Source organism: Fringilla coelebs (genome assembly GCF_963513975.1).
Source record: "Fringilla coelebs genome assembly, chromosome: 2".
Classification (NCBI taxonomy): domain Eukaryota; kingdom Metazoa; phylum Chordata; class Aves; order Passeriformes; family Fringillidae; genus Fringilla; species Fringilla coelebs.
In genome coordinates, this window is record NC_140029.1 from 26153648 (window position 1) to 26178713 (window position 25066).

At 41.0% G+C, this 25066-nt stretch overlaps 1 protein-coding gene across 3 annotated transcripts in view; it reads left to right on the plus strand.

Moving 5' to 3' along the window:
- Window positions 1-944: 944 nt before the first annotated feature.
- The window catches only part of ATP11A (ATPase phospholipid transporting 11A), a 118275-nt gene continuing 94153 nt past the window's right edge, over window positions 945-25066 (plus strand). For all 3 annotated transcript variants that reach the window (XR_014616996.1, XM_084226217.1, XM_084226218.1), the window contains exon 1: window positions 945-1290. Coding sequence is in view for 2 of the 3 variants with exons in the window: in XM_084226217.1 (XP_084082343.1) it covers window positions 1252-1290 (39 nt within the window). In the remaining variant the exon portion in view is untranslated. The remainder of the gene's footprint in view (window positions 1291-25066) is intronic.

The following is a 25066-nucleotide window of genomic DNA, read 5'->3' on the forward strand; positions in this document are numbered from 1 at the left end:
CCGGGGCGCGGAGCGGCGCAGGTGAAGGCGGGGCGCACGGAGCACCCACCTGCACTGCTGTGGCTCCTCAGCGCTCCCCGAGTCCGCCCTGTATCATTCATTGTCTCCCTCCCTTGCTCCCAGTTTCCTCCCAGTAGTCCCAGTGTCGCTTCCTGGCTCGCCCTAGTGCCACCAGCAACATTCCCCGGCTCCACCCCCGTCCCCCCATGGTCCCCGTGCCCACAGCGGGGAGGGTTGGAATGAGATCCATCTTTAAGGTCCCTTCCAATCCAACCCAATCCATTCTACAGTTACGAGTACTCCCAGCATCATTCACTAACTCCCCTTATGTTCCCAGTTTACTCCCAGCATCATTCCTGGCTTCCACTCCGTGCTCTCATGCCATGCCAGTACTTCCAGTATCGCTTCGTGGCTACCCTCAGCGCCCCCAGCTCCCCTCCCACTACCCCAGTGCCACTCCCTGGCTCCCCACCAGTGCTCCCAGTTCCCCTCCAACGCACCCAATACAACTCTCTGGCTTCTCCCCACGTTTTCCCTTCCCGCCCAGTTTCACTCCCTCCGGTGCTCCCGGTACAATGCACTGGCTCACCCCCCTGTTCCCAGCCCATTCCCGGGCACGGGCAGGTTTCCCGCTTCCCCCCGCCGGGAGCCGGTACCGGCCGCTCCGGGAGCCGCGCGCGGGACGGGACGGACGGGACGGGGAGCGGGCACGGCCGCCGGCGCGCGCGTGCCCGCCGCCGGTGACGTGCGCGCCGCCGGGGCCGCCCGGCGAGATCAGAGCGGCGCGCGCCGGGCGAGGGCCGGGCCGGTACCGGGCGGGCCCGCGCGCGCGCGCCAGGACCGGGGACGGGCGGGGGGAGCGGCGCGGGGGCGGCCCCGGCCCCGCCCGCCGGATAAAGCCCTGGGCGGCGCGCACGGTGGGCAGAGCGCAGCGGGCGGGGGCGGGAGAGGCAGTGGGGGCGCCCTCCCGGCAGCGCAGTCCCCTCCGCCTGCCATCGGCGGGACTGTAGTGGCGGCAGCGGCAGCGGCGGCGACGGGGGGCATGCGGGGCCGCGGGGCGACGCGCCGCAGCGGCGGCGGCGAGCACATGGCATAGCCGGGGAACGGCGGCGAGCGCCGGGCCGGCGTCACAGCGGGTCCGGCGGGGCGAGCGCGGCTCTCTGCATGTGGCAAGGGAGGAGGCGAGCCAGGGAGCCCGGCGGCACCGGCGAGCCCCCGGCGGCGCGGTCCTGAGCCGCCCGCCCGCCCGCCATGGATTGCAGCCTCCTGCGGACCCTCGTGAGCCGATACGTGAGTACCGCCGGTGCTGCTCGACCCCGGGCGCGGGGGGCAGCCCTCGCCGTGGCCCCGGCTCGCAGGAAAGGCTCGGTCAGGAGTTGGGCGGTCCCGTGACCGGCTCGGCGGCCGGGGAACCTCGGGGCCGCCGCACGTGATGCCCGGGGCAAGCGGGGATGCAGCAGCGGCGGCGCCGGGTGCCTTGCGCTCCCCGCAGCCCGCCCGCCCCACGGGACTGGCCTTCGCTGAACCTCAGCGGCTTGACCTGAGTTCAGAGCGCTGTAATTCGCAGTGTGCTGCCATACGTAGTTGGCAGGGCAAATAAAACCTCCAGCTCTCCAGCTGCTTTTTTTTTTAATATGTTTGCTTTTGGTTTGATTATTACCTGTTTCTTCCCTATATTGTTTCAGTCAAGCGACTTTTTTTTTTTTTTTGTGGAATTGTCCAATTTAAGTATACTGACGAATGGTCGGAACGGTCTCAAGTTCTTGTAGGTGTGCTTAGTAAGATTCAAACACGCCAGACTTGGAAGTGCTCCGGGGAAAGAGGGCAGACGTGGCTTGTTGGTCAGCGGTGGGAAACCCATCCGCATCGCCCGAGAGAGCAAGTGGGCAGCGCATCAGAGTGGGGTCCAAGTGTAGGCTGAGGTGCGTCAGTGAGTGCAGCTCCAGGTCCGTGGAACCCCTAATAAATGCTCAGGATAATGGTTTAAGTAGATTAGCAAGATGCCTGGCTGTGTGGGGTTGTACAAGGCATGGGGACCACCAGTACTAGGACATGGCAAGTTTCTGCTTTTGGGCGTAGAAGTAATCTTTAAAAGATCAAGGAGGAGATAACAGGAATTTTTAAATACAAATAACTTTTCTTCCTATCCAGGAAGTACTTTTGCCTTGGTCAGAGCACTCAAGTCTTCTCACTTAGAGTAAATACACTTAGTTTTGTGTGTGCCAAGGGCTGTGTCCACCTAATACTGGCTGAAGTCTGTCCTTCTGAAGTATAAATGGGGAAAAGTAGCGGTGATGAAAATTGTTACTCTTTTTTTCTTCCGGTTTACAGTAGGATATATGTGGGATGAGGAGAGAGTAGAGATGTGAGCGTTAAAAGCAGCTATGTGTGTATGGATCTTTAGAAAGCGGTCCTAAGTAAACAAAGATAATGCTCCAGACAATGTGTAACAACACTAATAATGAGGCACAAGAGAAGCAATGGTGTCTATGGATGTAAAGACCAGGTGAGTTGAGCTGAGGTCTCTTTGGAAAGAGGTAGGATCACCTTGGGTGTAGAGATCTGTCAGTGCTGATCTAACTATTGGATTTAGTTTAAGATTTCTTCCTTTGTATTTGCTCACATCTGCAGTCTGTACAAATGGCGTGGCCATTATGCACAGAGCAAGCACACTGTTAAATCCAATGTGCCTTGCATTGTTGGTCATCTCTTCCAAGGTAGGCTTAAGCATCAAATATGAGGGAAGTGGGCTTGAGAGCAGCTGCAGTAAAGATCCATGAGAAGACAGTATGTTGAGACTAAGGGGCTTGAGCTGTTGAGTTGTGGGGAGTGTTACCACTCTCCTGCACTGCTGATGAGACTAAGGCAGCAGTCTAAAAGATAACTGAAATATTGTTATATCCCATGTGAAGAAGGCTTCCTATTGCCTAGGTCCCACTACCTTCTGTATTGTGTGTATGCTGACAGGCTATGCCTAGGTAATTGCCTAGGATGGTCTGTGCTGCCTTGTGTATTTTCACCTGTTGCTTCTTGTTATTTTGCTTTTGTTCAGTGTCTTAACTCTGAAACCTTTCTTCCACAGAAAGGTAATTTCAAGGAGAAGGTGCTGTAAGTAAATTTGTAGTAAAGACCATTGGGCTCTGGCAACGTTATGTTTGAGTTGCATGGTTTTTCTCGTCTATTTTTCTTTTGTATCTCCATGGTTCGACTACTTTTGTACATCTACAGCAGTGAAAATGAAAGTACTAGTTTGACTCCTGGGCCTGAAACTGACTGCTCTGTGTGAGTAGCAGATGTGCATGTCAGGTGCTTCACTCCAGAGCTGTTCACCAAAGCTCCGTGTGCACCAGCCGGGCACACAGATGTAGATGTGCTTGCCACTTTCCAAACTGCTTTTAATAAGGGAGACAAGGCAGTGACTCTTCTGTGGGAGAGCTGGAGTGGACAGTTACATCTTGTGTTTATTCCAGACTAAGTTCAAACTTGGTTTTAGTTAAAGTCAATACAAAAACTGTTTCATGATCAGGGTCTTAGAACTATGAATTTTTGTTCTGCAAGTCTCCTGGACTTGTTCAGCTTCAGATCCTTCCCAGAGAAGGACTGGTCTCTGGATTATGCTGAAAACTTTGGCTGCTGCATCTGGAGATGCCGGGTTAGCTGGGAGCTCTTATGGTACAATCTCAAGAAAATAAACAGTTGGGATGTGATGTACTAATGGAGACTGCTAATAGGATGGTTTCTAATAGTTCTGTGTCATTACTTTTCTGTCTCGGTCCTATTTGTTGTAGGACACAAAGGTATAAGCTAAATACTCGAGGGTTTGTTGTGGTTGGGAAGTTCCCTCCCATTTCTCTTTCCTGTACTGGACAGTTTCTGTCCTGAAGCAGTGCAAAATCAGCGCACGTATTTCTAAGGCCCTGTGGAAGAAGAGCAATGACTGGATGCTGTCAGCTTCCTGGTTAGCATTTTCAAATATTTGCTTTTTTACCTGCATTGAGTGTCCCTTTTATATCTTGGAGGCATTGAAGAGTTTAGCGATGTGGGTTGAATAAGATATGTGTTCAGCATGCTAATCATACTGTACTTCACATCTCTTCACCAGGAGATGTTGTAGTCTCTTAGAAGGAATTGTCTTTATCTTAGTAAATTTTTAAATTGACTTTCTTTTGTTTTGCTCTTAAGATCATCCTGCAAATTTTAAATTCTTTTCACTTTACCTCTTGGTTCCTGTAATCATGACTGCAGCCATACTCAATTTACAGGACTGATGGTGAAAAATAACTTTGTTATGCAAAAAGTGTTTGTTTCACTGCAGAACAGCTGACATGAAGTTCAGATTTCCAAATCCTTTGGAAGCTGATAAGCAGCATTGTAATTTTCTTATTTGTGTATATTGAGGTTAATCTGTATATTTTACTGCTTTAAAATGTGTATGATCTATATTAGAGGCATATTTAAGTAACAAAATAGAAGCACCCTAATATACAGCTTTGCTTCTGCATGGAATCATAGGAACTGAATAAGTCTTCTACATTAAGATAAATAAGATAAATTTTGACACCAAAAAATTATTATTTCCCAAATAATGGAAGTAATGGCTGTGTGTGGGTAGTATGAACATTACTAGGTGGGACCATACCCTTTGTCACATACTCTACAAAAATAGAACATTTTTTATAGATGTTGCTTTTGCATCAGACAAAACGCTTCTGTCTTCTCCCTGGATTTCCCAGAGGATATGTGCTACCCCAGGGAGGGCAGCTGCACAGCCAGAGAATACAGAATTAGCATGGGATATCCTGTAAGTGTCATGCAGAACCTGCTTAGTAACAAGAGAAACTTGTTAACTTAATATTAAGCAGTACACTATTTAGAGGAAAAAACAAGCATATGATGGCAATTAAAACTGCCTCCATACAAGATTAGCTTCTATTTTGTAGTTAAATTATTTGGGACACTGTGGATATCATTAGGTGATCTGTTCTGCCTGTGTAAATGCAGCTGCTTTAGTTTTCTCTGATCACTCATTTTTTGCTTGTGCTATGACTTCTGCAGTCTGTCCCCATCGCTGTCGAAAGTTGGTTAATAATGTTTAAAAAGGTTTTGGTGACATCTTTCACCAAATGAACACTTTCTTTAATAAAACGTGGGCATGTTGTAGCTGTTCATGGCTGAACATGGATTTGGATATTCCTGAATATTGTTGATTTGACTGTATCTGGGCAATCTGGGAAGATGTTGCTCTTCAGCATATGCCTGTTTGGACACTAAATGGTTGCTGAACATCTTGCTGCCTATGGTGACAGTCTGTTCTGTATTTGTAAGACAGCTGGCCCTGGACACTAAAAGCTCCTGCCCAGGTTGATGGCTTTAGGTTGTACAGTAAATGCTACTGGGTATTACTGATGAGTTTTGCCAGTGTTACGTAGTATATTTAGAGATCTTGCTACTTTACTGCTTCTCCTCTTTCAGGTTCTCCTGTTACTTTAGGATTACAAATCTGGATCTTAAGTATTTGTTACCTGTGTAAGTATCTCTAAATGAAGGTAGTAGCGGGTAAGACGTGTTTCCAGAAGGAGCAGTGATTTACTACTGCTTTGGTCTCTGGGGAGCTGCTGGCCTATTAGTTGTGCAAAAAATCTCTTTTTTTGGGAGGCTGGAATAAATTGAGTTTACAAATGGATGCTCTCTTTTTCACTTTTGTAGAAGTGGGTCAACTTTAATCGTAGTTTGAAAAGACATTTGACTAGCCTAACCAGCAAGCTGTGGTAGGGATTTTTAGCAAGTTCTTAACTAAGTTTCATGACAGCCTGTGACTTTTTGTCATTGACTTAGATGATTTTGTTGCTTCTGATTGGCATTATAATTCTAAAATTGTTTTCTCGTTAGATTTCCTAAGTATTTTACATGTATATGTAGTCTTAGTAGATATAAATTAATATTGAACTTGAGTTTATTTATTTATTTATCTAACTCTGCAGTAGAGGTTGATAACTGGCTTGACCAGAAAGTTGGTGAAATTGTAAGCCTTGGTGCTTTATAGTCATTTGTGTCTTAGAGCACAATCCACTTGTCAAGTGTTTCAGATCACCTATTGTTTTTAGTCTAAGTTTAGTTAATTCATTTGAAGGTGCTTGGTTCTTGCTTTTGCTTCTGAATTTATTCAGCCTCCTTTGCAGTCTTGCAGATGAGGCGTAAACTGGTGCTGTTTCTTAGTCAACATTCCTGTTTAGTTTTCTTCCTAGGCAAGTACGTCAAAAGCATTGTTATGTTTTGTTTCTAAGTTCAGAGATGTAATTTGACAAAATCTGAAGCTGTTTTAAGCTGTATATAAACACATCTATATGACAGACTTTGTCTGCTGGCTGAGTGTACAAAAGATGCTCTCTGTAGGATCTATATATGTATTCATGGGTCAGCAATTAGTAACTTGCACCTCTTAAGGATTTGTGTCTATTCCTGGTATGTAATCCATTTTTGTTATCTCTTGTGCAAGTCTGTGTGTCACAATGTTTTTTTGAAACTTGAGATGCTTCCTATCTCTCAGCTCTGCTTCTCTGCAGGTACCAGTTCTTCCTGCTGTGGAAGGTTCAACAGAGGGCATCAAACATCACGAGTAACTTTTGAATTCCTGTTTCCCTAAGCACCATTGCTTTGTTATTTGCCTAATTGCCTTTTTCTCTTATTTTTTTGGGGGTGGTTATCTGTATGGAGTGCTTCCTGCTGACTTTTCAGCAATTTATTTAAAAAGGGCAAAGTTTCAAAGCTTTACTTAAGTTAGTTTTGTTGAATGTGGCTGACAGAATTTAGCACTCCTGTAAATTTTGCTCTTCACACTGGTAGTGAGTCTTGTGTTCATTCTGGCTTGTAATGTACTCTAAAGATATCTCAGTATTATCTGATGCTCAAAAAGTGACCAGATATTCTCCCTTCCCTCCCTTCCCCCATCTTTTATTTATTGCAGAAGAGCAATAAACATAGAGAATTGCATGAGCTTTGTTTTTTTTCCCCTCCCCCCATCAATTAACTAATTTACACAAGAAAAACATAATTTCCTTTTTCTTTTGAGAATAAACAAATGAAAATAGGGCATTGCATATGTAAAGCAGTTAACTTACAGGAAGTCAGTGTACATATTACATGCTGGTTGCTATTGACTACAAAATATTACTCATCTGCACTCATCAGATGTTCTATGATAGTAGAAAACATTGCTTTTGGAGCATCTAATCTGTTTCAGTGACTTTAAATAGATCAAGAAGTTTTGATCTTTTCTTAGCATCAAAAATCCTGAGATGAGAACTGTGTTGTTGCTTTTGTCTCTTGATAACATGTTGTTTGGCTTAAAAAAAGTTTCATATTGTTCTGCTTTTATGTGTTTTCTCAAGCACCACTGAGTAGCAGTTCTGCAAGCAGGAAGCCTTTTGAAAATTATTTTTGGGAAAATTGGAAGAGGACAAAGTACCACATAGCATGTTTCTAGTTTAACATCTCTGATCACCATTTCTCATCGATTCTTTTTCTTCTGTCCTACAGTAGTGGTCATACAGCACTCAGAAAACAGTGACTGGGCTGACAAGTGAAGTATTCCACAAATACCATGGCTGGCTACTGTTTGGGGTGTTGAGAAGGGCATAATAAAACTTAGTCCATTTAACTAGGTTTAAGTGTGACTAGAAACCCACTGTGGTTTCTGAGGTGCTCCAGCAGGATTTACTGTGGGATGCCTGCTGCATGTCCTGTGCAGGTGTGTCAGTGAGCAGAAACAAGAGAAAACTGTCGCAGAGAAGACTGAGCAGATGTTTTAGAACCTGTTATGCAACTGGATTCAACTTTACTGGTTTTTCTTTGGTTTTTTGTTGGGCTTTTTTGTTGTTGTTATTCGAGCAAAATAGCATACCTTTGCACGTAGAAGTCTTTTAGACAGATATTTTTTCCAGAATAATTCTGTGTATTCAGGTGGCTTACCATTACACAGGGTAATGTATTATAATTGTTGAGGGACTTTTCAGCAGAAGTTCATCCTGAGCTGTGAAGTAAAATGACACTGGAATGCTATTATCTTCTCTGCTATAATTACCATGGCAACAGCTGCAGGTAGACAAGGCAAACCAGGGATTCTTATTCTATATCATATGTACACAAGCTGTTTTCTTCTCTCTCGGTAATTAGAAGCCTGTGGCACAGACTCTTGAGTCATCATTAAAAGTGTTTAATTTCTTGGGTTTTTTTTTTTCCAATTAAACTTTGATTGTAATTTTGGAAGTATTGAGTATTTGTGATACTATAATAAAAAATGCCCTCTTTTTAGGAAGAAACTGGCAGCCTAGCTTGGATTGTTCTCAGAGACTGAGGAGATGGGCCGGTGGCCCAGTAGGTTTTTTGTTTGGAAGATCACAGAAGAAAAATTATAAATCAGCTAGATATCTTTCTGCTTGTGCATGTTAATTTCTATGTGCATTCATCCTTCCTTGGGACAGGGATGGGAGTATCGTCCACCTTTCCCATTGCAAGAAGTTGTAAGGGTAATTTAATGCTTCCAGATAACAAAATTACTGTGTCACAGGAAGAAAAATGGGTGTGAATACAAGCTTGTAATGACTGCTTTGGGGTTGTTTTTTTTCTTGTTACCTAAGTGTTCTGCATTGCTTCTCACCTATTTCCCACTTTATTTCTCCATGTGCATTTATATGCATTCGTGTGCAGATGGGTGGATGTATACTTCCTTAAATCATGTGCTATTCATTTAGCAATGTCAGAAATTATGCCAAGATTTACCAGGGATACAGATGTGTATTGGTATTAAAAAAAAAGGGTCTTCATATGAGCTCTTTTCTGATTACTGAGGCATACTGGGAAAGTGTGTTTTGGTGTGCTTCTTATTTATATCATCTGTGTTGTTACTGCTAGCGTGGAAGCTTAACAGTTTGGAGATTTTATAGAAACATTTTTTATTTTCTTTTTGCTCTTGCCTGTAGACTAATTTCCCTTTTGGAAATAGGAGAATCTGTTTCCTTCATTAATCATTAAGCTCATCTAGATACGGGCCGTGGTGAGGGGGGAATAGTGTTTCTTTTTCCTGGTGACACTCACTAATCTCTTTGCTTCAGTCCAAAGAGGATTTCATCTAACCTATTTTGAATAGAGGATTAAGGACAATTAGGCTCTTCCTCTGCTTCACCATTAAGATGGGATGTTGTGAAATCCTCTGAAAAGAACATCTGCTGATGTGCCATTAAAGTTTTGCAAAATTAATGTTAATAATCAAAATAGTTGTAGGCAGAAAACAAACCTTGTGTATGAAGTACTTGTCTGGAGATAATTGTATGGATGGACTAGGGAGAGGGAAAGAATACTGAGCTGTTTGCCCAGTAGGTTTTTTTTGTCTCTAATGTTTCGAATTTACACTGTGGAGTAGACATGCAGATGAACCAGAGTGGATTTTTTTGTTATCTGAATTGCATTAGTAACTTGAAGTTCATGCTTAGCATTTTACATAGTTCTTCACTTCTTTTCAAAGTCCTGTTAATGAGCTGTTTGCAGAAATTATTTATGCTTGTTATATTCATTGTAAGTAGCATCTCTTGAGATGAATCTGAATCAGCAGTGGCATTTGATGGCTAGCAAGAAACTTCTATATTTGTCAAGGGGTCAGTAGAAAATAAAACTGAAAAATGGTACTGTTAGTGGAACATATATGATGTGCCTAAGACAGTATAAGAATTAATGTGAAGGAAAAATGTCTGTGTGTATTTTTGAGAAGGTTGGCTTGCAATTTTATACTGTAAATGATGGAACTGGTTGCCTTCCACGAAGCATGGATAGTATCCTGTGAAGCTACAAAGAAGGTAGTTGAATGACACTTGCCTCTGAGAAATTGCACTTACAGTCTTAATTTCATTAATAGCAGTTGTAGGTAGTCAAAGGAAACTCAAAGGTTCTTTAGGTTTATTTCCTGCAGAACACTAGAGACTCAAATCTAATCCTATTTTTTGGGTTGGTAATATAGCTGAAGAAGGGTTGTTGAGAAAAAGCTGAAGTCTATTTACTTGGTCTTCTTGAGGTTACTGTGAGTGGAATAAAGTGTAATTTCCCAGGCTGGCATTATCCATGGTTCAGGAATGAGAGGAATGTTTGGCTCTGGGATCCTAAAGCTCACTTCAAGGAGAATTGGGTTCTGTTGAAATCTATCTGGTGTCTTTGCCTATGGCTTGGGCTTGAGGCTATAATAATAGAGGGCATGCCAGTTGCTGGATGAATTTTGGGAATGTGGAAGAAACATTGTTGGGGAATTTGACATCTACTTATTCAGTGAATACTTTTTCGGAGGGGGAGGGCATTATTTAAAATTTACCTGCATGAAAGTTCTTAAAAACCAGGCTTCCATTTAATCTTACTATAAAATGTGCTTGTGTAGATATGCACTCTTTTATTATGTGAAATACAATATGTATGAAAGAGGTTACTGTACATGTCGGCTTAGAACAGTTTATTGACTGAGTCATGGCTAAAAAAGTAAACTTTTATGCTGATATTTGCAGAAGTGTAATGTAAGTTCAGACTAGAGGTTTTGCTTTGGTTGAAAAGACTCCTTACACTCTAAGCAGATTTTGATACTCAACACTTTTTCTGTAAACATAGAATACACTGACATGCTGTTGTTTATTGGTGTGTGTTACAGAACAGCTGTAAACATCTATTAAATTGTGTAGTTCCTTTTTCTTTGATTTTTTTTTTCCATTGGAATTACACTAACAGTAACGATAATGTTCAGAGTTACCTTAATCTTTCATATTCTAGTCTCCTCATCATCAGTATGAACTTTGGAAAGCTTAATTCTGATAAATCAAATTTTTTGCTCACCTAGGCCAAGAAAAAAATAATGAAAAAGTAACCTTGAGTACAAAAAAATTATCAAGTTCATTTCATGTTTAAAATCCAGTATAAAGATTTTAAAATGTCTTATACTGTTTCTTTTAAAATAATATTTAGTATTTTTATCTTTTTAACCAGAAGTTTTATCAGATTTTCAATTCCTGACTCCCTTAAACAAGCAGTTTTAAGAGTTCTAAACAAATCCCCTTTATTTTTGACTTTAAGCTCTTTCTGTATTGTTGGTGCAGCAGATACATAGCTAGTTGACTATATGGTTGGTTGTTAATATCATAGTGGGGAGGATGGGGGCAGGTGGGCTAAAGCTAGGCTAAGAAATTTGTTTAATGGCAGTTATTGAGCACAACTACCCAATTCTTTCACCTTCTAAGATTAAAAAAACCGAAAAGACAGCACAAAACTAATGCTCAGGGTTATTGAAACTTCACCTGCAAATGCTGTGGTATTGTTAATCTCCTGAACTATGTTAACTGACTGCTTGCTATTTACAGCTGTCAAGTGACCAGATGGCCTAATTTGGTAGGAGGTGCCTGGGTATTGGCATTAAGAGGGAAGAAATGAAGAGAAAAATGGGAAAAAGCTCTCTGCTTAGCCCAGAATGGCATGATTGCTTTAAGCTGATTCATGAATATGAATATGTTGACTTCTTGATGCTGTAAGCTTTTCTCTGACATAAGGAGGTTATGTTTCCATACTCGTTGGCTGTAATGACACAGAAGCTATAGGAGAGCTTCACATGCTTTTGTGAAGCAGTGCACAGTGAACACAGGCAGGTATAAAGACAGGTTAATAAAGGGCAGTCTGGATTATGGTTTTGCATCTCCTGCCTCTTTGAGCCCAGGAGGTCTCAAATTTAAAAGGCTTGTCTTTTTGTCTTAAAGGAAGGTTCTTAAGCCTCTGACTTACTTCCTAAGAAGTGAAGAGGTTACCTTCAGCATTTTTACTCTGTTAGTGATATTTGCTGTAACTTGGTTAAAGACCTTTTATGGCAGCATATATATTAAAAGTTCTTAAAAAAATTACTTGAGGCTAGATTTCTGCTGGTCATATGGAATTAAAACATCAGTATTCCTTTTCTATTTTCTTGTAAGCTCTTACGTATTTTAAGATGAAAATAATAATGCTTTTACACAGGCATTTGCTTCCTTAAATGTTAAAAATGGTAACAAAAGCCAAACCAAGTTTGCTTGAGTTGTGGTAGTGGTTGAGTTATTGAGAGAACTGCAAATACATGCAGACCTTTAAGGCTAGTAAAGCAGTGGCATATAGTAAAAACAGGGTGCCCCTGATGTAGGGAATGATTAGCATCTGACTCCATTGATTCAGAATGCTGAAAAATTGCTTTATTAAACTATATTATATTACATTATACTATACTATATTAAAGGGATGCTAGGCTATACTAAATTACATACTAAAGAAAACTAGTGACTGTCTCAAGACAGCCAGGACACAGCTTTGAGTGATTGGCCAAGGGAACAAAACAATCCTCAGCAGAATCCAATTGATAAACCACTTCAGGTGATCTTCCTAACACATTCCACATCTGCAAAAACAACAGGAGCAGAGAATAGAGATAAGAATTGTTTTCTCTTTCTCTGAGATTCCTCGCTGTGATTCCCAGGAAATATCCTTGGGAAGTTGTGCCTGCTTGCTCCCTATGAAGAGAGCTGCAGTGGCATTGGCTTTTCTTGTTTTCTCCCTCTGCCCGCAGTCAGACCACTTAATTCTGCTTATAATGACTATATCTTGCTGCAGAATAGCAGCTGCTTGGTTATGTGGCTTGTAGCTGATCTTTGACAGCCTGTGATAAAGGGAAAAAGTGCTACTGCACTGTCAAATTCCTAGCTATGTCTCGGAGGTGTGGAGTGGAAAGGGAGGAATGTGGTCTTTCCAGCCCTGTGGACTGGAGCACAGGGAGCTTCCCAGCTGGCACTGGGCACTTAGGTCAGTACCGGAGTGAAAAAGCATGTTTGTGGGGCTGCTGGCTGCAGGCAGCTGCATCTTGTCACTTCTTCCTAAAATTGATTCAAGGTGTGATCTGGACTTCCCTTCAGTTTGCTGCAGTATGAGGAAAAGACCAAAGCAGAAGCATTAAGCAAGCTGAGGCAGTGGCGTGTAGCTCCTGGAGCCTTGCAAGAGCTGACAGAAGGGACTCTGGCTGCACACACAGGTCTGTGCTTTTTTTTCCTCTTGGGATGTGCTGTTGGCTCACTCATAGAGACATCTGTTTCACTTTGCTGAGTGACAAACCACTGGGCAGCGACTGTGTGTGGGTGCATTCCTGGAGAGGCAGCTCTGTTCCTCTGGGTTTGAAGCTGAAATGGGTGAACCAGTAGCAAGTTTTGCTGGGGGAGAAGGAGTGCTGCCAAGTGCCAGAGTTCTAGTAGTGCTTCTGACTGGGTGACATCCCTGAGTGCTGACTGATGAGTCAGGGGCTGATTTGGCAAGATGCTGACATCCATGGAATGCTGCCTTGTTTTGTGAGTAGCAGCTGGCATCAGAAAAGAAGTAATTGGGAGAGGGGTGGGAGTTAACAGTTTGTGTAAATGTCAAGAAGCTTGAGGACTTACAGAATGAGGAGAAGTATGTGGGGGACTGCATACTGGAGAGACTGTTACTTAAAATTAAACCAGCTGGGAAATAACTCCACCTTTTTCTCCCAAGACTAATGCTCTGATGTGTATGCTCTTGCAGCACTTGTCATGTGGCTTGACCTTAAGTTCTAAGTGCAGTCAAAACATAATGATGTGTGGGGGAAATGGAACGGCCCTTAAATGCCTAATGTTTCCTCCTGTGTTTTTGAGAACATGTTTTATAGAAATAAGGATGCCAGTGCAGGAATACTTCAAGATTATGAAAGTCTATAGCACAGGCAGCTGTGGGAGACTGGTATCTTTGGTTTAATGTGAAGACCAGTGTCAAATGCTTAAAAATTAAGGTTTTCTTTGCATGAAGACACGGTGTACACAATCTATTTCACTAATGATATTTGGAATGAATTAATTCTGAAAATATTTACTTAAACTCAGCATTGCTAAAACAAGCAACAAAAAAAAAAAATGTTAATATTCAGGCTAGTCTGAAAAGGCTTCATGCTTTTTGACTCTCTTTCAATAAAAAGTGACAAGATGATCTGGAGACATCCCTTCTAACATGCATTCCTGTAATTGTAAAATAAGAACTAGTGACTTCTGCTTAATTTAAATGAAAAAACACTCTTGCCTCTTTTGCAGCCATCTTGGTTTTAATCTTGGAGCCTGTGGTAGGAATAGGACATCTTAAAGTTTAAAACAGGCTTTGTGGATAAAGCTGCATTACACCCTTAAGTGATAACCCAGGGTCTCCACAGCAGCAATTAGACTGTGTGGTGCTTTTGTGCACTTGTGCTTTAAGATCACTAGAACAGAGGTTCACAACTTCCCTGTGTTCATCTGCTCAGTGAAAACTACTGTAGGTGGAACTGAGGCTTTCACAGCTGTGCACCTGACCAGGCTAAAGTATTTGTCCTGGTTTCTATTCTTCTAGTCAAAGAAAAATTATTGCAGTCAGCCTGTACATGGTTATTATCATCCTTCCCTACTCTTTTTAACTCTTGTGCCTATTATAAAAGCTTTTTCCTTCAAAAATGGATTTTCCTCAAAGTAGTAAGTGTTAAGCCATCTGATTCATGTATCTTAATTCAGATATTCATAACATCTAAGGAGGTCCTAGCCTGAAAAAGGACGATGGTGAGTAGCTGGGTGGAGAGGGAGCTGTGGATGGGAAACCCTTTAAGAGCTACATGCCTATAACTTAATTTGGAAGCTGCTGTTGTGTAAGTGTGACCTGAGAGGCTGGAAAAGAAAAGCTACTAGACTTTAATTAGTAACAAATAGTGTGAAAATGCTTGTGCCCTTGAGACTTAAGCTGGCCTGTCTCAGCTTTCATGACAAGATCGTTGTCACCGTGGAGCACTGATGGGTGCATGTGCTCTGAGGAGTTACTCTGGAGCTCCATTTAGGTGCTGAAACTACATGTGTTTAGTTTTGGGAGTGTGGGAATGGTAAAAAGAAGATAGAAAATAGCATCAACTCTGGACCTTGTCATAGACTTATTTATGCAATGCCATTAATATAGAAAAAATACTGGATCATGGTAATAGGCATGTAGCAGTAAGCTGTTCTTGAAAGACTTCTTACTGGGTTGAGATTACAAGTTTTGGAAAGGATCTCAGGCCCTAAATTGAGGAAAAGAGTGGTGAAGAGTATTTGACTATTAGGAAGGAAAATATGAAAGTAAAACCTCCTTGATTTCAGTGCAGTTGACATAGTCTCTTAAAATAACTTGGGTTAATGCAATGGGTTTCTATGTCTATTTTAAAATATTAAAGAGAGAAGAATGGTAAAAGAATATTCCATAGAAGAGTGGGAGTCCTTGACTGAAAGAGAAACTTGAGCATCCTGACTTGATATCATGTGCTTGAAGTCACGTGTTGCAATGTGTCCTTCTGTGGTTTCTGAGCTGGTGGCTGACGGAGAGCAGGCTATAAATACTTCTCTGTTCTCCACTTATGTGGTCAGTTGAAGCTTGATTGAATTTTTATTTAGAACTTGACCACTAAATTGGCAAATTAAGCCAGCTTTCCTGATTCTGATTTGAGTCTACTCTTAAAAAAAAAAAGGCATAGTGAGTCTACCTGCTCCTGCAAAGTGTTTTAAATTGGGATGCACCCTTAAGAGGCATGTTCTAAAAGAGGATCTGAAAGTTTTGGTAGACTGTTCCAGGAAGAAGATTTTTCTTCCTCTCTTTGGAGTAGACTTTTGAAGAATTAATGATACTCCTCTGGAAAGGCTGACCCCAGTACAATCTGTTTACATAAAACCATTTTTGCTAAAAATGTTTATTTTTATTAGCAAAGTGTTAAAACATCTGGTCTTATTTTGCCTGTTCATGGATATTTCCATTAGCCTTTAAAATACTGGAGGCATCCCTGAAAAGGGTTAAAATTGAGCCTAAGCTCAGAATAGACCCCAGAAAGTATACAGCCCTTGCTCTGGAAGGCATCTAACAGCCTCACTTGGCTTGCTTGTTTGCCCAGCTTTTGCTTCCTCTGCAGATGGATCAGGATGCTCCATCCACTGTGTCAGAATATGAATTAATCTTTGTCCAGATGCATCTTAGTCCAGTACCTCAATTAACCTTTGGTGCTGCTTCAGGTAATCTTCCTGGTTCCTGTTTCTTCTGTCAAGGCTTTCTTAAAGGTCTTTTCTGCTCAGATTTCCTGGTTCATTGTTCCACAGTTATTATCCTCCTTGAGCCCAGGCTGTGCCAGGAGTGTGTCTCTGCAGTTCTTTGCCCACCTTGTCTGTCCCCTTTTGTGCATCCCTATTGAGAAGTTACAGGAAGGAGCACAGTGAACTCCAGATGAGTTCTCATGGCCTAACAGGAACATGGGCTCCCCCTTCCCACAGTCTGCTCTGGCTCATCTGATCCCCAGCTGACCAGATCAGCTGCTGCACTGTGGGGCCTTAGACAGGAAGGATAAATTGACCCTTGCTTCCTTTGAAGATCCCACTGCTTTGGGTGTTTGGAAAACTACAGCCAACAAAGCATGCTTTTGTTATCTCCCTCAAACTGAGCTCAAGTGTATGACTAAAATGATTATGCCACACTAGGTTACTAAATATATTTTTGCATGATACTCTTACACCAAAAAGAAAAACACAATGATAGCTATCTCCAGTAATGACAGGAGTACCTTCTTTTAGTGGACATCAGTGCCAGAACTTTATTTTAGTACCTTCGAAGTCATTAGTACAGAAAACAGTGCTGCAGCTGTCTTGGCAGGCTGTGCTAGGAAGAAGTGCAGTTCCTAATTTAGTGTGTATCTGATTGATGCATTTGAAAGTGGCAATTCAGCCTGGCAGCAAAAGAGGATTGAAAGCTGGTGCTGAGCACAGTAGGGTTTAGCTTATGGTAGCTCAGGGCTACTTTGTTCTGTATAAAGGGGAAACGTTAGGGTGTTCACCTTGTGCCCTCGGAGAAATGGATTGCAGGATGGCCAGTGTTGCAGTCTGGCTGCTTGCTGCTAGAAGGAGTTGGAAAATAAAGGTATCTTTTGAAATAGGTGCCTTGCTGTCTTGAGGCTTTGGAACTTTGGCTGGCCTCCTAGCTGTGAAGCCAGTTCAGTACTTGGGAGAACCACCTGAAAACCTTCCCAACCAGCATTATTTTGGTCAGTCCAAGTCTGGTTTACATTTTGGGTTATCTAAATAATGGTCTGATACTTAGGCTGGGAAGCTTTTGTGAGGACACTGGTTGCTATTGGGTCACTTCAAATAAAATCTGGAAGCTTGTTCTCACAGGTACATGGTTTGCAGGAGCAGGGATACATAAAGCTGTCTGGTTGCAGTTTTATGGAGACAGCAAAAGCCTGAGGGAAGCATGTTCCTTTGGCCTCTTACTAGAGACTCACAAGGAAAAATGGTTGCATTGCAGTGTGTGCTGAGGCCTGCCAAACCCCAGGAATTGTGGTTATTGCTGCAATGTAAGATGCATCTCCTTGATTGCAATAAATCTGGAAGTCGCAGTGGGATTGCTGAGTCTGATTGTAGTTCTGTGTGCCTGTTGTCTTGACACATGTGACTATTGACCAAGGCAGTGGTGAAAAAACAGATTTAGTGTAAGCTGCAACTTTCCTTGGGTGACAGGGGATGGGCTTTTGAGGAAGGAATGTTATGTTAAGGCTCCTGCATTCTTCATCTTAGGGCTTTTTTTGTAGATGTAACACACCTAGTTTGGTTTGTTAGGTTTGTTGTTCTGAAGATAGAACTGTTGCTGGCAGAGGAGGATAGATACTTTCATTGCATGCATGGAGTTGGCAAACACTTTTGACCTTTCTAGGTTTGTAACATACACCAGTGGAAAGCTTGGAAAAGCGTTGGCTGTCTTTTTGTTTCACTAGAAATGTTTTCTTAATTTTTTTTTCAGGTGGTGACAAATGACCATTTTGTGGAAAACATGCATTGTTGACCTTAAAGCAAAGGGTTAAGCTGTCTCACGAGGCTGCTTTTTGTCCTGGAAAGAATCAGCAGTGAAAGTTAGGCTGTCAGCTTTGTTTGCATTTCCCAGCTATTGTGCACTTGCCAGCATCTTTTAAATGTTTTAAATGTAGCTTTTGTATTTTTCTAATGCATAACATTTGTATGCGGTGGTTTTTGTCAGGATGCCAGAACAGCCATATAGTAAATATTTAATAAGAATAGTAAAGATTTCTTGTTCTCAGTGGGCTAAATTCTGATCTAAAGGAAGTGAAATTGCTGTTTTAAATCATTTATGAAATGCTGCACATAAGGAGATATGGTTTGTTTGCTTTATTATATGTAGGTGGCAGGAGTAAAGGTATCAGTTTAGTTAAGACATAAATGTTGGGGGTGGGTTTTAAGCATGATAAAAACCTAAGTAATCCTACTTTTATGGCTGTGAGGGATATATCCTCATCCAAGATGGTAGCTGTACTACAGGTGGGATGATGGAAATTCTCCTGTCGCTCCATACTTCAGCTAACTCAATTTTTGGAGACCTTGCTTTGTAACCCTTTATCTGAAAAGCATGAGCTGTTTGCTTGAAAGTCTTAATAAAGGAACTGTCACTTGTGCTAAAAAAAATATTTTTTAAGATGGCAGACATGTCTATCAACTCTCATGGGAACATGTGTTCTACTAGTATTACAAGAGAAATGGTTATTGGTATATGTGTAACATCAGTGTAAGAGGAAAGAAAGTGAAGCAGCTGTGGTTGATGCTTTGAGCATCTAAGGAAATATTCAAGAAGTATTTTTTCCTCTTTGTTCAAATGTACAAGTGACTAGGGAAGAATTGAACAGAAGTAGTGAGGTGTTGAAGGTAAAGGAGACACAAAGAAAAAAAAAAAGAAACTAGTGTGGGTACCCCTCTGTGCCAAAACACAAAGCTTCAGGTGCAAGTCCTTGGGTGCTTACTCAGTTGAGACCCCCTGTAGCTGTCCCTTCTCCCCTCCCTCCCTATCACTGTTTGATTACTGATGTGTGGAATGAGGAGTGTTAAGATAGAGGAGAAATGTGAAAATTTCTGAAGATTATGAAGTAGGGGCTTACTGGGATTTCACAGTAAGGGCCCACTACTTGAGGAGTTAGCTCTCTGGAAAGAGGGGGCTTTCTTTCAGCATTATCATTTTCACAGGTGTTTGGCTGTTGTGTTTTCTGTTTGTTCATTTTCCCTGGGGACCACAGCTCTTTTCAGGGATAATAAATATTTATTCCAAAACTGAGTCTGTGCTAATGATGGGAGACATGTACTGAGATGGCCTTTACCCAGCTCACTGTAGACCTTTAAATGTTATGCTGATCTGGTGAGAAGCTCCTGTAGCTTTTAGAGCATTAAAAAAAAGAATGAGCAAGATTGCCTGGCAAACACATACGGGCTGTACATGAGAGAAATAATACTTCTTTAAAGTGAAAAGCTCAAACGTGCTTTTTAACATACCTCAACTTTGCAGTTTACTTTTGATGTTGGGATTTCTTTTACTTCCTAGTATTAATGTTATTTTTTGCTTATTATGCTCCAAACAAGAAACTAAGTTGTGTTTTACAAGCTTGAGTGTATCTGGAGTGAAAACTCATTATTATGTTTAAAAACACATGAGTATCTTATGCAACTTTTAATATAAATTATCCAAACTCCTTTGCAAATGAGGAAAGAGATTGAAAGTTGGACCCATGGAAGTTAAGCTCCATAAAAAAAAAGTTCCTGCGTTTATATTGCATCTCAGTGGGTTTGCAGTTCTCTCTTCTTCTGTTTTCTGTTAAAATAAACCTATTCTGAAGCCCTTAGTATGTGCTTATATCTGGCTAGCTGTTTTCCACTTCTATAAAAGGTGAGCTTTCAAAATAGTAGTTCAAGGCACAAACATTATATTTGTGTTCAAATAATGCCACCTCTGAAAATGTTGATAATTACTCTCTTTTATGAGCATGTTATTTTTTTAGTTGGGGCAAGATAGAGTATTGAGAGAGATTGCTATTGAGAGATTTATTTTTTTAATTTTAGATTATAAGGTGGTCTTGATGAATCTTTATAAACATTTATTAATGTTATAAAATATGCTATTGCAACATTAAAAAGGCTTTGATGATTGGGGTTTTTAGAAGCACTAGTGTTTGACTAAAATCTGTTGGGGTTTGCTTTAAAAGGTCTTCATGTCTTTGGGAGGATTGAAATAGAGCCTGTGAGTTAACTGTTGCAGTTGTTGTGCATGCTGTACCTCTAATGAAAGACATGCTACTAGATGTGTTCATGTTAGTACTGGTGAACCTGGAGAGAGTTAATGGGCTTTTTGTGTTCTAAAACAGTCTATGAATTAGACTTGACAATTTATTTTAAGCTGTTTCCTTTTGGGGCAATAAAGATGTAATTGTGTACTGTGAGTCCATGTATGTGTATAGAAACATATAAAACTTTTTGTGGAAACAAGTTGCATATTGTAGATACCAAGGGTGTAGCTGTTCAGAGGAGAAAAAGAAATTTGAAGGCTGTCACTGTTTAAAGTCTCCATATTCCTCTTCTAAGTAGCTTTTTCCATTTTCTTTATTTGGATTCACCAGTTTTGCTTCTGAAATTTCTCCCTTTCCCAAATGATAAAATGTTTGGGTTTTTTTTGCATGCATTTTTTAAAAATGTTGCTTCCCATGTCTACTGCAGAAAAAGCAAACGGCTTTAACAAAAGAGACAGCCAATTTCTCACTCATGTCTGGTGGAATCCACATTTGGGTTTTTCTGCTTCTGTGTCTGTGCTTCTGAGGAACCTGTTTCTTTCCTGGATTTCATGCTCAAGAGTCTTTTATAGGCAAATGTTTGCAGTTCTCTGCTGTCCTTTCTTGTGTGAATTTTGGGACCTCTTCCTGGCTTTTAGCATACTGTATTAGTTTGGTGCTTTTGTAGGAAGGCTGATTATTTCCTCCAGTTTGAAGGCAAAGCCTGTCTCTTCTGTGGGAGCCTCTCTGTTCAGGACTGCCTCAAAGCCTATTTATCACCTGGTAAACTAACAGCAGAAATCATCTGACTTAAGACCTTAAGTGGGTTGTTTTTGTTAAAGCATAACTTTGAAGAATCACAAGCATACACAAAGTGCCAAAATAGGTTTGCTTGTAGAGAATGAAGTGTTGAAACACTCATGATATTGAGCTGAACATAAGTCCCATGAGTTTTTCTACTTTTTTGCAGAATTACTTCAGAATATGCTCTTCTTTCAGTGGAACCTTTTGGGATTTTTTTGTTGGGTGTTTGGTTTTTTGTTTGATTGTTTATTTGTGGTTTTTGTTAGTGTGGGTTTTTATGGGTTTTCTTTTTTTGTGTAAGGTGATGGTAAGAAAGGAATGCTGAAATACAATACTGTTCTTGCTATGTTTCCTCCCCGTCTTATTTCAAGGAGTTAAAGTTACCAGCTTAGATAGCTTTCTGATTAAAAAAGTATCCTAGAGAAAGGAGAATAGATTGTTCCAAAATGGTTAATAATAAGCAAAGCATGCTTTCAAGCTATAAACATAATTGTCCATTTAGCAAAAGCTTTTCTTCTATGTCTTAGTACTCTTGAATATTTTTGACTAGTCACAGGTGCATGCAGACTTGTGTTGTCCTTGAAAGCTCTGCATGCTTTTTGTGCTCTAATGTGGGTCATGCATTTACCAGTTCTGATATAAGAAAAACATTGTCATGGAAAAGTACTAGGTAAGTGAAGACTTACACTTGAGTAGGGAAGAGAAGCAGCGAAGGAGCAAAACATTGAAAATGGTGCAAAATAGTAATTTATCAGAGCATATAATGTCATGGACTTCAATTTCATACTTCACCTATTTAAAATGTTGCAAGAATTAAATACTTGGCAGTGTTAATCAGCTTAAGTAGACATTTAAGAACTAAACCCAAGAAAATGCGTAGACCCAGTTCCACGGGTTGTTTGTTAGGACCCTCAGTGAGAGGTGCTGTTCCCTACATGAAGACAACTCTGAAACTGGGGAGTGAGGAGGGTATTGGGGCACCAGGAAGTGTGAGAAACTAAGAGAAGTAAGGATTGTTTTTCTGATTGTTTCTGCAGAAGTCCCTGAAGGCTCCTGTTGCAGCACAGTTAGTTTGAAGGATGCCTCCCTGATGTAAAGTGTTTTGTTCTCTTGATTAGCAATATTGCCATTTACTGCAGTGCTAACATTAGACTCCTCTACTACTACAGCGATATATGATAAAAGCCCAATCAGTAGAAGCAACTGCTCAGATAGTAATGACTCCTTCCTACAGTGCCATATTTATAACTTTGATGACCTGAAGTAATGTGATTCTTGGACTGATATTGCTGCAGTAGAGATGGATATAAATTAGGAAGGAAGGAAGTGTGGCCTGTGTAAAGAAAATATTTTCTAAAATCGATACAAGTTTTCCACTCCTTTGTATTTTCCAAATCTGGTAGCATTGTGAACTACCATGTCATTTAGTAAGAGGTATAAAGTTGCTCAATATGGTTAAGTAAATTATTTGAGCTTAGAATGGAGTTTTGCTAACTTTCTTGGCAGTTACTGCCCTTTTAGTGCTCTTATGAAAAAAGCACCCATGTTTTAATCTTAGAGGATAAATCCCTCAAAATGTATTGTGATGGTACTTATAGATGTTACCCTACTCCTGTGTATTTAAAAAGAAAAAAAAAAAATGCCCTTTTTACTCCTGAGATTTCAGGATGTGCCTTTGATGTGATGTCTGCTTCTTGTGTGAGCATGTTTGAAGCTTTCATATTGTAAAGCATCCTGTATGCTGCAGTTATGCATTGTGGAAAGCAGCTTCGCTCTCTCCATTACTGGGACAGCTTTCTAATGTCCTGTGGAATGGCCTTGCCTTTGTGTTCTCCAGCAGCGATGCTGTCTGTGAAGCATCCTTCCTTTTAACTGGTCTTATACACTAGCTGAGTCTGCTTCAAGGGACTAGTGTTCCTCTCATTTTTCCAGTCATCAGGCCTGAGAAAATGGAGCTTGACAAGTGTCTCCCAGTGGCAAGTAAACATTTGTTCATTGAAATTTTTGGGTCTGTATCTGAGTTGTTCCTAAATTTTTGGTTTTTGTGTTTTTTGGTGGGTTTTTTTTTTTTTTTGTCTAAGACAAATCCAAGACACCAAAAATGAAGGAAGGACATTCACTGAGGTCTAGCATGCAGGTTATACTTCTCAAGAACAAGCTTATACTGGTTTAAATCTTGGGAGTAAATGACAAAAGCAGACTGAATTATTACATTAGGTCACCTGGGCATCTTAGAGCTGAAAACGGCATGCAACTAATAGCTTTACTTTCCCAAGAGACCTTGAAGAATAGAGGAACTAAGAGAATAAAATTGTTGGATATTTAGGTAGCAATTGTAATTTTGTTACAAAACAAGATTATTGATTTTTATTTTGGCATGTCATAGTTCATAGTCTAAATTGTAAGAAGGCAGCTGTTTAGCTATTAATGTTGGGTTGGTGGGAGGACCAGCCATTATACAGTTGATATCAAATGAATTAAAGCTTTGTACAAATAGACATGTGTAGTGCCCCACCCCAGTTCAATATGTAAATAATTTAATACATTCAAGAATTCTTGTAATTCTGACCTTGGGAGATTAACTAGGTCAGTGCTGGGCATGCTTGATGACTTACCAAGGAAATAAATGCCAGTGAATTGCTGTCTCTGTTTCCAGATCTGGTTGAGCTGGAGGAATTTTCATATGCAATGTGTACAGAGAGTCCTAGATAGGATAAACAACCTAGCCAGAGTCCCTCAAGCATAGTGGTGACAGTGAAAACTAGAATTTGTCTAGTGAATGCTCTCAGTAAGACTAGGCTTTCTGATAGAACTGATAACCTAAAATGGAGGTTTTAATCTTTCAGCACCATCTGTTGTGCAGGGCAGCAGCAGGTGGTCTGCCTGTGGAGAGGGCTGGCAGAAGTGGCTGGGTGTGCTGCAGGGTGGGTGGAGCTCTGGTGGCAGTGAAAAGCTCTATTCAGTTATTTGCCTGCTACCACTTTCTCCCTGTGTGATTTCCATTCAGCAGTTATCCAGATGTTGGCTTTGAGAAGGCTGTACTTAGAAGACAAGTTAAGAAAAGACACATCTTTACCTAATGTTGTAAAATTACTTAGTGTGTTTGGGCTGGGATCTCAGATCAGCTGTATGTATCCTCATTTCTCATGTTTACTACTGTCACGTTCTTTAAAAGGCTCAGGCATGTAAGACAGTTCAGGCCTAGGATGTCTAGCTTTGACTCCCAAGGTTTGCAGAGGTGAGTGAAGTGATACTCTAATTGCTTATTGCCTTGCATCAATGTATCAAAGTTACTACACCACTCTAATCTCACATTATTTGTCTGTCTTCAGCTGTACTCAGAGACCTGCCTGTGATACCTCTTGTGGTTGGTGAGAAGGTAATGCACAGCTCAATTGTAATGTCATGTGGAAAAAAACTGGTAAAAGCAGAGAATGCTTATATGGATAATAACTAAGTTTTCCCTTCTTGAAAATCAAGTAGTTGATGTTAATTAGCAAATGAAAGCAAATTCAAGCTACTACTTTTTAGCTGTTTTTATTTGGGGGAGCAGTATATCTTTGAGCTTCTTGATTTCCTTAAGACAGCTCCCTGCTAGGTGAGCACCTGAGTAATCTAATTTGTTGTTTTAATTGTAGTGCCTACAGTAAAGGAGTCTGCACTGGATGGGGGAGCAGTCCTCTGCTTCTTCTGTGTGGGTACTGTGCAGGGCTGGTGAGCAGTCTCTGGCTTTACTCACCTTTTAGGTGGTGCTATTCAGACTGCACTTTTTTTCTTGTGACTGTTCATGATTTCACTACCTCAAATGCAGGTTTTACATGTTGGGGCAGGCTGAAGTGTGTGTATCACCAGCTATGCTTACAAAGGTGTATTTCCCATACAAGAGAGGAGTGAAGACGTCGCTTTGAGCGAAGCAGAAATTGGCAGAGTTGCACAGCGTCAGAATGCAGTGAAACTCCTCTAATTTTGAGGGTTCTGTTTAATTGCTTTCTGTACCTTTAGATTCTCTAGTATTTCTTCTCATCCCAAGAGAGTTGAAATAGAACAAAAATTAAAAACTGTGAGTAAAAAATTTACTTCTATTTAACAGCATTTTTA